General features: G+C 54.9%; 1 protein-coding gene across 2 annotated transcripts; it reads right to left on the reverse strand.

The window, feature by feature from the left end:
- Window positions 1–661: 661 nt before the first annotated feature.
- C1QTNF6 (C1q and TNF related 6) lies at window positions 662–11187 on the reverse strand. 2 transcript variants are annotated; one of them, XM_001521323.5, is made up of 3 exons: window positions 11109–11187; window positions 4250–4508; window positions 662–2560 (listed from the first exon to the last, which is right to left on the reverse strand). In XM_001521323.5, exons 2-3 carry the CDS (start codon window positions 4500–4502, stop codon window positions 2013–2015), a joined length of 801 nt encoding a protein of 266 aa, XP_001521373.2. In that variant the 5' UTR covers window positions 4503–4508; window positions 11109–11187; the 3' UTR covers window positions 662–2012. The 2 variants fall into 2 exon arrangements, with proteins under 2 accessions (XP_001521373.2, XP_039770068.1); XM_039914134.1 differs by lacking the exon at window positions 11109–11187 and adding an exon at window positions 7962–8090.
- Window positions 11188–11938: the final 751 nt, after the last annotated feature.

Below are 11938 nucleotides of genomic sequence, written 5' to 3' on the forward strand. Positions count from 1 at the left end.
GGAGGGGCTCGCCGTGCAGCTGTAGCCACAGACCCTCAGTATCCCAAAGACCCCTCCCCCCGAAGCCCCTGCACCCCGACTCCTTCTGGTATTCTCCTGCCTCTGCCCAATTCCTCTGCAAACCACAGAATACCGAGACCATCGCAGACAAAAGCCTTAAACTTCCACTGCCAGACTTCCAGGCCCAGGAAATTCAAGCCAAATAAGCAGAACTGGATATCTGGTCGAGGGGGAGCAGGAGAGAGCGTGGAAAAGGGGAAGCAACATGGCTTAGTGTAAAGAACATGGGTTTAGGGATCAGAGGACGTGGTTCTAATCCCGACTCCCCTACTTATCTGCTGTATGAGCTTGAGCAAGTCACCAAACTTCTCTGGGCCTCAGTTCTCTCATCTGTAAAATGGAGATTAAGACTGTGAGCGCCACGTGGGACTACCTGATTACCTTGTATCTACCCCAGCGCTTAGAACAGTGCTTGGCACATAGTAAGCGCTTAACAAGTACTATCATTAAAAAAGTAGCATGCTTCCCCTCACCACCCTCGGGACTGACCCCCATATCCATCCTTGTTTCTGGAGCCACTGCCCACGAAGGCTGACAGGCTCCCTTCCCCCACCCCTCCGTCCCCACCTCAGAGCCAAGACCAGAGAAAGCAGTCTTGAAGTGCAAACGACCAAAAAAAAAAAAGGTTTAATGAAAACTAGAAAACAATATACAAAAACTTTTTTCATGGTTTGGTTTTGGGGGTTTCATACACATATAGGTCAAAGAAAGCACCAGAAAAATCCACAGTACATCATTGTGAACTCTGTCCCTTCCTAGAAATCCCTTCCCCCTCCCAGGGAGCCCAGCAGGAGGCCCTCCCTCTGTGGACCAAGCCAGCACCGGCGGGCCAACCGGCGGGGCAACCGCCGAGCCCGCGGACGGGGTCGGACCGAACCGGCCCGGTCTGTCGAAGGGCAAAGAGGAGGAAGCGTCTCTCCTCCCTCCCTCCCCCGGCCAGCCGGCCCAAGCCCATCTAGGCCCGACCTCTCCTCCGGGTCACAAGCCCAGGAGTTTCCAGGTAGCCAGAGAAGGGGACAGGGCAGTTTCCCATTTGAAGATTTCCCTGCCTCTGGAGGATCTGCCCACCCCCAATCCTGCTGATTCCCACTGGGATTCCAGGGGGGATTCCTTTGGGGGGATCCCACCCTTGCCCTTCCTCCCCCTCTCCTCGTGAGGGGCCGAGAGGGTTTGATTGGCTCTTCAAAGCTCCTTAGCACCTTGGACAGGGAGGGCAGGGCTCATGAGCATCAGAATAAAAATGAATCAAGTTTCACATCATGGGCCTTGGCCCACCCTCCTTTCCTGGAGGAGGAAGAGGAGGGCTGGGGTGGACAGGCCGGCCCATAGAGCACCTCATGAAGTGGGGAGCGGGGGAAAGGGGAGGCCTGGGAGATCAGGGCGACTGTGACGGCCACAGCTGCCCATCTCTCCATCTCCACCTCTCCCCCAGAGGCCCGAGACCAGTGCTGACCGGAGGGAAGGCGGGACGGTCGGAATGGAGCCTCCGGGCTTTGTCCTTCTGAGACGGGGAGACTCTCTGGGCGGAGACAGGGGACTCATCAGGTTGCGATGCTAGACCGTAAGCTTGCTGCGGACGGGGAATGCTTCTACCAACTCTTATATTGTACTCTCCCAAGAATTTAGCTCAGTGCTCTGCACGCGGTAAGCGCTCAATAAATACCTTCGATTAATAGAGTGACAGCTGTGGCCCAGATGTCGAAGGGGCTGAGCGGGGAACGGGAACTCCTCCACTCCGGCTTCCCTTCCTCAAAACGTCCGGATCGGACGTCTCCCCTCAAGATGGCTCAACCGTTTTCCAGGAATCCCCCACCAGATTTGCCATCGGATCTCAGACGCTCCCCTCCAGTGCCCTTTGGCCCAGACTAAGGGAGCCACGGGCAGAGGGAGCGAGGAGGCTGGGAAGGCAGGGTGGGGTGGGGAGGGGAGGGGACCGGACGAGAGGGGGAGGGTCACTCGTCCGCGGGCTTGATGAGATGGCCACTGAAGGTGATGTAGGTGTCCACGTCATCACTGTAGATGGCATTCTCCCGCTCCCGCTTGAAGAGCCTCACCCATGCCTGGTCCCCATCCTGCAGCTCCATCATGAAGCTCTGCCCCTGCATGATGCTGCGGTCGCTGGGTTGCGCGTACAGGATCACGGCCGGCTCCTCGTTCCGCATGATGTGCATGTACGTCTCCTTGAAGTTCCAGGTGTGGACGTTGAGGCTGAAGAAGTACAGGCCGGCGAAGGGGCAGAAGAAGCGGCCGGAGAACATGTCGAAGCGGCCCTCCAGGTTGACGAAGACCGTGTCGAACACCAGCGGCTGGTAGCCCTCGCTGCTGTGGAGGGCCTTCTTGCGGCCCACAGAGAAGGCTGCGAACCGGGCCTGGCAGGGCTGCCCGGGGACGCCCGCCTGACCCTTATTGCCCTTCAGGCCCTGAGGTCCGCGCTCGCCCTGGGGTCCCTCTTTGCCCAGCTTTCCTGGCGTCCCTAGGAGCCCACGGTCTCCTTTGTCTCCTGCAGAGCAGAGAACAGGGGGTTCAGTTAGACCGGCTCCCTTCCTGCAAAGCTCTGACAGTTCTGTCTTTGACCCTCTCTAGCCCGGAAGCTCATTGTGGGCAGGGAATGCATCTGGTTATATTGCTGTATCATACTCTCCCAAGCACTTAGTACAGTGCTCTGCACACAGTAAGCACTCAATAAATACCACTGACTGACTGACCTTGTGTTCTGGCCACGTATCTGCCCGAAGTCAGGGGATTGGGTCCAGATGACCTCTTGAGGTCCCTTCTGGCTCTAGGGTGCTATGATTCAATCAATCAACCCATCGATGATATTTATTGAGCACTTACTACGTGCAGAACACCTTACTAAGCATTTGGGGGAGTACGGTGCAACAGAATTAGCAGATACATTTTCTGCCCATAACGAGCTTTCAGTCTAGAGGGAATTCATCCAGGAATCAGGGGAACGGATGAAGAGGTAGGGTTCGGACCAACCCTGCAGGCTGTAATAACAATGGTGGAATCTGTTGAGTCCTTACTATGTGCCAAGCACTGCGCTAAGTACCAAGGTAGATACAAAACAGTTACAACCCAGGTCCCAAAGGGAGCTCACAGTGTTAGTGGGAGAACAGGTGCCGAATCCCCATTTTACAGTCCAGGAAACTGAGGCACAGAGAAGTGAAGTGACTTGCCGAAGGTCACGCAGCAGGCAAGTGGCGGAGCGGGGATCAGAATCTAGGTCTCCCCTGTCTACTGCTTCTCTGCCATTCGCCCAGAGGTGGGATCGAGGCTTCTATCCGCCAAGATGACAGTGTCCAGTCCAGCTTGAGCCAAGCCAGTGTGAATGGGGTCTATTTTTGGTCTGGCATCAATCATCAGAATTTGTTGAGCACCTACTGGGTGCAGAGCACTGTCCTAAACGCTTGGGAGAGAATGACAGAATTGGTGGACATGATCCTTGTCCTCAAGGAGCTTTCACTGGAGTGGACTGATTCTTTCGGCCAGGCCTCTTTCACTGACCGGTCATCTGGGGCGCATGGGTGGCCCACAGGTGTGCACTGAATCAGACCCACCTGTCTGACTCTGGGTCTTGCCGGGATTTTCCACCCCAGCAGGGCACGTCTAATTCTGTACGGGTCTGAAGTTTCGTATGGACGTGGCCGCACTGTGGCACCATTTATTCTCAATTCTGGAGCTGTGCGCTCCTAGTCTGTAGACACGCTACATGTAGGGGTGGTGGGACAGGAGTTGGGGAGGAGAGGGGAGTGCAGACATCTTGCCCTGGATCAAGGCTGGTTGTCCTTTCGGAGGCCGGGCTGGATTCTGTCTGCAGACTGGGCTACTCCCTACCCCCCTGGGAGTCTCTGCACATAGTAAGCACTCGATAAATAGGATTGAATGAATGAATGAGTCCACATCTCTCCAGGGTAAGTGGGCAAGGAGTAGTGACTGACCTCTGACCTGCACCTCCTCCGCTCACACCCTTTTAGTGACCTTGCATAGAGTGTCACCACCCCCTGAAGCACTGCCTTCTCCAGAGGTTCATGGGTTCCCGGGCCCCTGCCCAGGGAGGTGGTCCAATTCAAGGTGGGGGCTAGGGGCAAGGTTGGACTATCACACAGCCCTCCCTGACACCAACATCTCCACCTCGAAGGGGCAAGGGGCCCCAGGGCCCAGCAGATGCCCACGCGATCCTACTCACCCTTTAGGATGGTGATGTTGATGTAGGGGCGCACCTCAGGCAGGATATATGCGGGGGTCGAGGGGCTGGCGGGGCCCGGGGGTCCCGTCGGAGGGTCCGGGGGTCCTGGGGAGTCACAGCAGCGTTGGCAGCCCCCAGGGGGAGTGGGAGACATGACTTCCCCGGAGGCAGCGGGCTCCTCCGTCGGCAGGCCGAGCACCAAGAGAGGGAGCAGGAGAACGGTCCAGCGGGGAGGCTGGGGCGTGGTCACCATGGCGACCTGCAAGGGGAGACGGAGGAAGAGGCAGGGAAGAGGGACTGTTGTGCTGGAGTGGAAGTCCGCTTGCCTCCTTGGTGGAGGTGGTGGTGGCCGGGGCCGGGGAGGGGTTAATCTGGATTCGAGTTAAATAATCCACCTGGCTCAGGGAAGGTTTGATCTGGGTCGGTGGTGTTCCTCTGCAGATAGACCAGGTTTAAGTTACAGGTCCACCCTTGACTGACTGAGGGATCTAAACTGCTGCTGCTGCCATCTACCAATAAGAGGAGTGTGGAGAGATGCAGCTAGAAGATCAGTTCTGTACATATCCTTAAACATTCTATTCTAAATGATTTATTTATATTAATGCTTTCTCCCCCTCTAGACCGTTCGCTCATTGCGGGCATGGAACGTATCTACTAACTCTGTTATATTGTATTCTCCCCGTAGTGAGCGTTCGTTAAATACCAAAGATTGAGAGAATGGAGAGGGAGCTGGGAAGTAGAGGCTGGCTGAGAGTCTTGAAACTGATCACGGAGAGTCTTTGGTTGACGTGGAGGGCAGCTTGGGAAGCCATCGGAAACTTTTGAGGAGGGGAGAGTTGAGGGACACTTTCAAATGATGATCAGGGCAGCAAGGTGTTGGAGAGGGGGTGAGGCTGGAGAGAAGGAGGCCAGTGAGGAAGCTGATGCAGTAGTCACGCGATTGTATGAACAGAGCTTGGACCAGCAGGGTAGTAGTCTGGGGTGGTGAAGAATGGGCAGATGTGGAAGCTGTCATGTAGCCCCCTATGATACATGACTCAGTATCCTTAATTCAGGACCTCCCCACCTCACTCTGGCCTCCTGTTGGAGTCTCCGTCAGATCAGTCGATGGTATTTACTAAGCGCTTATCGTGTGCCGTCCGCTGTACTAAGCACATCTCTCCCCGGGGGCGAGATGAGGACAACCAGGACCAGACCCTCTAAGCTCGGGCAGCAGCGAGGCGGTGGGTAGAAGAAGGGGTCTGGGGGGCAGGTCCAGCTGACGCTCTCGACAACAGGCTCCGGAAGGCCACGAGCTTGGGGGGGGGGAGGGGCTTTGCCACCCCCCTCCCATCCCAAGCCCTCCAGGTCAGCGGGGCTACGGACACTCAGGCGTGGGGGATGAAGGCGAAAAAGTCTTCTCTGCCAGTGCTTGGAGACCACAGTCGGGGACTGGGCTGCCCTTCCCAGGCCTCTTTCCCACTATGAGAAAAACCCAAAATAATACCAGTGGGGACAGGGTGGCAATTCACTTTGTAAATTACTGTAATTTACTTTAAAGTCTGCTCCTTCCCTTGGTTGTAAACTCCTTGAGGTGGTCTGTGTTTTCTGACTCCACTATATTTGCCCAGGAAAGTATATACTGTGCAGAGTAAGTACTCACTAAATAGCATTGACTGATTGGTTGGCTTAGGAACCGGAACCAGGGTCCTCGAAGATCTACTGCCCCGGTGAGCCCCTCCTTGGGAAAGGAGACTTCAACTCCATGTAGCGGATAGAGCAGGGACCTGGGTGTCAAAAGGTCTTGGGTTCTAATCCTGTTCTGCCACTTGCCTGCTGTATGGACAAGTCGCTGCCCTTTTCTGTGCCTCAGGTACCTCAACTGTAAAATGGGGATTAAGACTGTGAGCCCTATGAGGGACAGGGACTGTGTCCAATCCAATTTGTTTGTATCCACCCCAGCGCTTAGTACAGTGCCTGACACCTAGTAAGTGCTTAACGAATACCATTATTATTATTATTACTATTCAATCATTTAGTCGTATTAATTGAGTGCTTACTGCGGGCAGAACACTGCCCTAAGCCCTTGGGAGAGTACAATACAATATTAATTAGACACATTCCCTGCCCACATTGAGCTTACGGTCTAGAGGGGGAGACAAACCTTAATATAAATAAAAATATACAAGTCGTAAGGCAGGAAAAGGGGGTGAATAAAGAAAGCAAGTCCTTGCTCCCCCTTAGCCTGTGAGCCCCATGCTGGATAGCAGCAGATTGTATGGCACCTACCTAGTGTTTAGCACATCAGTAAATGCTTAATAACATTTTTATGTTATTTGTTAAGCTCTTATTAGGTGCCAAGCACTGTACTAAGCACTGAAGTAGATGCAAGTTGATCAGGGTGGACACTGTCCCTGTCCTATGTGGGCTCACAGTCTTAATCCCCATTTTACAGATGAGGTATCTGAGGCACAGAGAAGTGAAGTGACTTGCCCAAGGTCACTCAGCAGACAAGTGGTGGAACTGGGATTAGAACCCAGGGCTTTCTGACTCCCAGGCAAGGGCTCTCTCCACTAGACTAGGCTGCTTCTCTAATTATTATTATCTGACTAGGGACTGTGCATTGTGGAAGAAGGGGAGAGAGGGGGATCAGTGGAGAGAGGGCCCCATTCTAAGAAATACCCTCACCCACCTCTTGACCCATTGAAGAATTTGGCAGACTGTGCATCAAATGAGAAGCAGTGTGGCCGAGTGGAGAGAGCACAGGCCTGGGAGTTGGAAGAATCTGGGTTCTAGTTCTGACTCCACCGCTTGTCTGCTGTGTCACCTCGGGCAAGTCATGTAACCCCTCTGTGCCTCAGTTTCCTCATCTGTAAAATGGGGATTAAAGAGAGCCCCAAATGGGACAAGGATATATCCAACCTGAGTAATCTGTGTCCACCCCAGCGCTCAGTACAGTTCCTGGCACAGAGTAAGCGATTAGCAAATACCATAAAAAAATGTGCACTCTCCTAAATTTGGTGGGGAAAGACCAGCTTCCTCCAACCCCACAAAAGATTAGCCTCTGAGCCCCGCTTTGGGGGAAATATCGCCTTCCGCCTTGGCTGGTGAAGCTTTCAGGATGGGGTCGCAGCGCTGCAGTTTCGCAGGATCAGGGTGCGAGGCTGGAAGGCGCTGGGAACATATTTAGTCCAGCTTTAAAATTACACCTTTCCCGGGATCTGTCTTAGAGCTGGGGGTCTTGGCAGCCCCTCCGTAATAATAACGATGGTATCTGTTAAGTGCTTACCCTGTGCCGAGCACTGATCTAAGCACTGGGGGAGATACGAGGTCATCAGGATGTCCCACGTGGGGCCCACAGTCTTCAACCCCAATTTACGGATGAGGTAACTGAGGGCCAGAGAAGTGAAGTGACTTGGACCAAGCTGATAAGTGGCGGGGTCGGGATTAGAACCCACGACCTGAAACTCCCAGCCCGGGCTCTTTCCACAAATCCATGATGCTCCCAGAGGAGCGAGGGAAAAAAAAAAAAAGGGAAGGGGAGGCAGGGAGAGGGAAGCAGGCCAGGGAAGCGGCCGGGATTGCGGGGAGGAAGAAGAAAGTCTGCTCAGGAGCAAATCCAGAAGCTCTTGGAAGCCCGCCTGGAAAGCAGAGGCTGTCGCGGTGACCCCTGCCCGGTCCGGGGTGAGTGGCAGGGTGACCCCCTCGCCCAATGCCCCCCCAAGCGACTCACCACTGAGGAGGAGAGACGTTCAGTCCACTCCGTGTCCGATTAGCCTTGGGTAGGCATGGGGGGCCTTTAACGAGAGCAGGGGGAGGGGGGGGTGGAGAGAGCCTCCCTCTCCCCTCCCTGCTCCGGCCCCTCTGGCCTGGTTAAGATAAAGAAGTGTTAGATTTCTTCCTTAACTCGTTAGTGGCTCGGTGGGAAGGGAAGCTTTTTAAACTCCCTCTAGACTCTTAGCTCCTTGAGGGCGGGGAACTTGTCCGTCAACTCAGTCATCCTCTCCCAGGCGCTTAGTACAGTGCTCGGCACACAGTAAGCGCTCATTTAGGACCCCTGATGATCAATCGCTAATATTTATTGACTACTGACTGTACGATGATGAACACGATTTCTTGATGGAGAGGGGGAAATAGGGGAAAACCGGGAGTCAAAGAGGCAGCTCTGGTTCTCTGAGAAGCCCCTTGCCAGGACCTAAGGCTCTCTCTGTGAATATTAATAATAATAATAGTAATAAATATGTTTAGAGCTTACTATGTGCCAAGCCCTGTTCTAAACACCGTGGAAGATACAAGATCATCAGGCCCCGTGTGGGGCTCGTATTGTAAGTAGGAGGGGGGACAGGCACTGAATCCCCATTTTATAGCTGAGGGAACTGAGGCACAGTTAAGTGACTCGCCCAAGGACACACAGCAGGTGCCGGTTTACTTGTTTTGATGTCTGTCTCCCACCCTCAGACTGTAAACCAGTTGTCTCTCTTTATTGCTGTAATGTACTGTATTGAGAAGCAGCATGGCTCAGTGGAAAGAGCCCGGGCTTGGGAGTCAGAGGACATGGGCTCCAATCCCGGCTCTGCCACTTGCCAGCTGTGTAACTTTGGGCAAGTCATTTAACTTCTCTGTACCTCACTTCCTTCATCTGTAAAATGGGGACGAAGACTGTGAGCCCCACGTGGAACAACCGGATTACCTTGTCTCTCCCCCCCGCAGCGTTTAGAACAGTGCGTGGCACGTCGTAAGCGCTTCAGAAATACCATCATTATTATTATTTCCAAGAGCATGGTAGAGTGCTCTGCACACAGTAAGAGCTCAATAAATACGACTGAAAGAACGAAGTGGCACAGGTGGGATTAGAACCCAGGTCTTCCTGACTCCCAGTTCCTTTATTCCCATTAAGTTACGGGGTTTCAGAGGGAAGAAATCCCACTCGATTAGACTGGGAGCCCGTCACTGGGCAGGGATTGTCTTTGTCTTTTGCCGAACTGTACATTCCAAGCGCTGAGTACAGTGCTCTGGACATAGTAAGCGCTCAATAAATAGTAGTGAATAAAATCAGGATACCCCAGGCCTGCAGCACCTCCTGCTGGCATGGGCAGGGAGCAGCGCTAGGCCGCACAAATTACAGCAGTCACAGTAGGAATAATACAAAAACTTCCTCAGTAGCTCACAGTCCCGGGTCTGGCACGGGCCCCAAAGCGGCTCCACGTGGCATCGGGGTTTCCCTGCAGTAGAAGGGACTGGAGGAAGCAGGGGAGGGATGAAACAGGCATCTGCTAGCCGGGCAGCCTAATAATAATTACGGTATCTGTGAAGCGCTTACTATGTGCCCGGCACTGTTCTAAGAGCTGCGATGGATACAAGATAAATGGATTGGAAACAGTCCCTGTCCCACTCGGGGTTCGCAGTCTTAATTCCCATTTTACAGAGGAGGGGCCTGAAGCACAGAGAAGTGAAGTGACCTGCCCAAAGTCACACGATAGGCAAGTGGCAGAGTCAGGAGTAAAGCCCATGACCTTCTCATTCTCCGATGGTCAGTACGTGTCAGATTAGGGGCTGAGCAACTCAGGGGCTAGGCTAGGCACTATCTCCAGGAAGCGAGGCTGGGGAGGGGGAGACAAGGAGAGAAGACTGAGGCGAGAAGGGAATAATAACAATTATGGTATTTCTTAAGTGCTTACTACGTGCCAAGCACCGTTCTGAACGGTGGGGTAGATATGAGGCGATCAGGTTGTCCCACAGCAGACAAGGGGCAGAGTAGGGATTAGAATGCACGTCCTCTGACTCCCAAGCCCTTACCACTAAGCCACGAATGGAAACAGAACTCAAGAATCCTGTTGCTGGTTTCTGTCCCCTCCCCGTCGCCCCTTACGCACACATGTAATTCCAGAAAGGACCAAGTCAAGAGTGCTAAACGTTGTGGGGTGGGGGGGATGCTGACCAGAGGGAAACTTGAGAGAAGGTGCCATGGCAGAGCCCGGGCTCCCAGCCAGGAGCAGCCGGGCCCCAGGAGTTCCGGTTGGGAAGCTGAGGCCGGACTGGAGACGCTGGTGGAAAGTCTGGGAAAATATGCGGCGAGGAGGGGGGTAAGAGGAGAGGGGAGGATGTGGAGAGGAGGAACGGCAGCAGGGCGGTGATTGGAAGGGGTCATTTCTTTTCCTAGCAGTTTGGTTGGCCCCACTGAAGGGGTCTGACAAAGAAGAAGGGCCTGTTTCAGCCAGGCGCCTTGCCCGTTTGGCCCCTACTGACCAGGGGGCTGGAGGTGGGTGGACGGGGGATGCTGAAGCCAAGCGGACCCACGGTAGGAACCCAGAGCCGGTCTGCAGCACCCTGGCATTGCGAGCCCCTGCCTGCCTCCTGAGGGTTGTGGGGGGTGTTTAGGGGACAGTGACCGCAGGCCGGTCCTAGTCTGACTTCCCAGGTCAGGGACTCCGGGCATCCGGGCCGGGCCCGTGAGACGGCTGAGCTGACGTAGGACCAGAGGGCCCGCTGAGGCCGGGGTCCCCGCCCCTGCTGCCCCAAGCTGCAGGAGCCTGTGACCCAGGGGTGACCTCGTCCGCTTCAGCCTCCTGAGGGACCCAGAAGAGTTCAGATGGGAACACAATCCCCTCCCCCTACTGACCCCTCGACCCACCGGGCTCTCTGCTTTGTTACCGGCTGTCTCCCTCTCTGGGAGTCTGCTGTCACCCCAGCTCTGGCCTTGGTTGTCCCTTTGTCCCCTGATCCCATTTCCTGAACAAGCCTCCTCCTCCTCCTTCCCCTCCTCCTTCTCCCCCACCCCGCCTTCTCCTTCCTCCTCCTCCTCCTCTTTCCTCCTCCACCTTCCCTTCTCCCAGTCCCCTGAGGAAGGTGGCAACGTGAGTGACAGAGAGTCCTCCCTTACCTCTAAGCACCCGAGGAGAGGGTCCGGGGAGGGTGTGGGCTGGCGGGGCCGGAGCTCGCCTGTATCCTCAGCTACTCCTTGGGAAGGGGTGGGAGGGAGGAAGAGAGGGAGGGAGGGAGGGAAGGAGCAAGGCCAAGTTGATTGAAGCCAGCTGCGGGGCCAAGGGCTGTTATGTAATTGCTGTCTCTGCCATCCGGCTGCAGCCCCTCCCCTGCGGTTGGGGTCTGACCAGCTGGGGCTCCGTCCCTACCATTACGTGAGCTGCGGAGAAGCAGAGCGGCTCCCCTCCCGGGCAGGCTGCCAGTCGCCTCTGGCAAAGCCGCAGCAGGCTCCGTCCCCAGAGCCTTCCTCCCAAGGCCCTTCACGGCTTATTGGCCCCCCAGAAACCAAGATCTCAGGCCCCGCCACTTCCCAACTTCGCTCCCCCAGTTTAGAGGTCTTTGGGGACACCATGGAATTGGCGGGGGGGGAGGGTCCCCCTAGAAGGCAGAGATGAGAAGTGGGAAAGGAGAGAGTCAATAGCTTCAGTCTTGGTCCCAACCTCTGCCACTGCTGGGTGGTTTTGCAGTTACTGTCCCGACCTTCTGACCAGCCTGGTCCTGGTCCCCTCCCCACCTCGGCAGGATGAGGTGAAAAGGGAGGAGATGGAGCAGAAGAGAAATCTAACGTGGGTTAGATTTCTGGGGGGAGAGGGACATTTGTTAGATGCTTACTATGGGTCAAGCACTGTTCTAAATGATGGGGTAGATCCAAGTTAATTAGGTTGGACACGGTCCTTGTCCCACATGGGGCTCACAGACTAAGTAGAGGGGAGAACAGAACTGAGACAC

Source organism: Ornithorhynchus anatinus, chromosome 14, assembly GCF_004115215.2.
Source record: "Ornithorhynchus anatinus isolate Pmale09 chromosome 14, mOrnAna1.pri.v4, whole genome shotgun sequence".
Lineage (NCBI taxonomy): Eukaryota > Metazoa > Chordata > Mammalia > Monotremata > Ornithorhynchidae > Ornithorhynchus > Ornithorhynchus anatinus.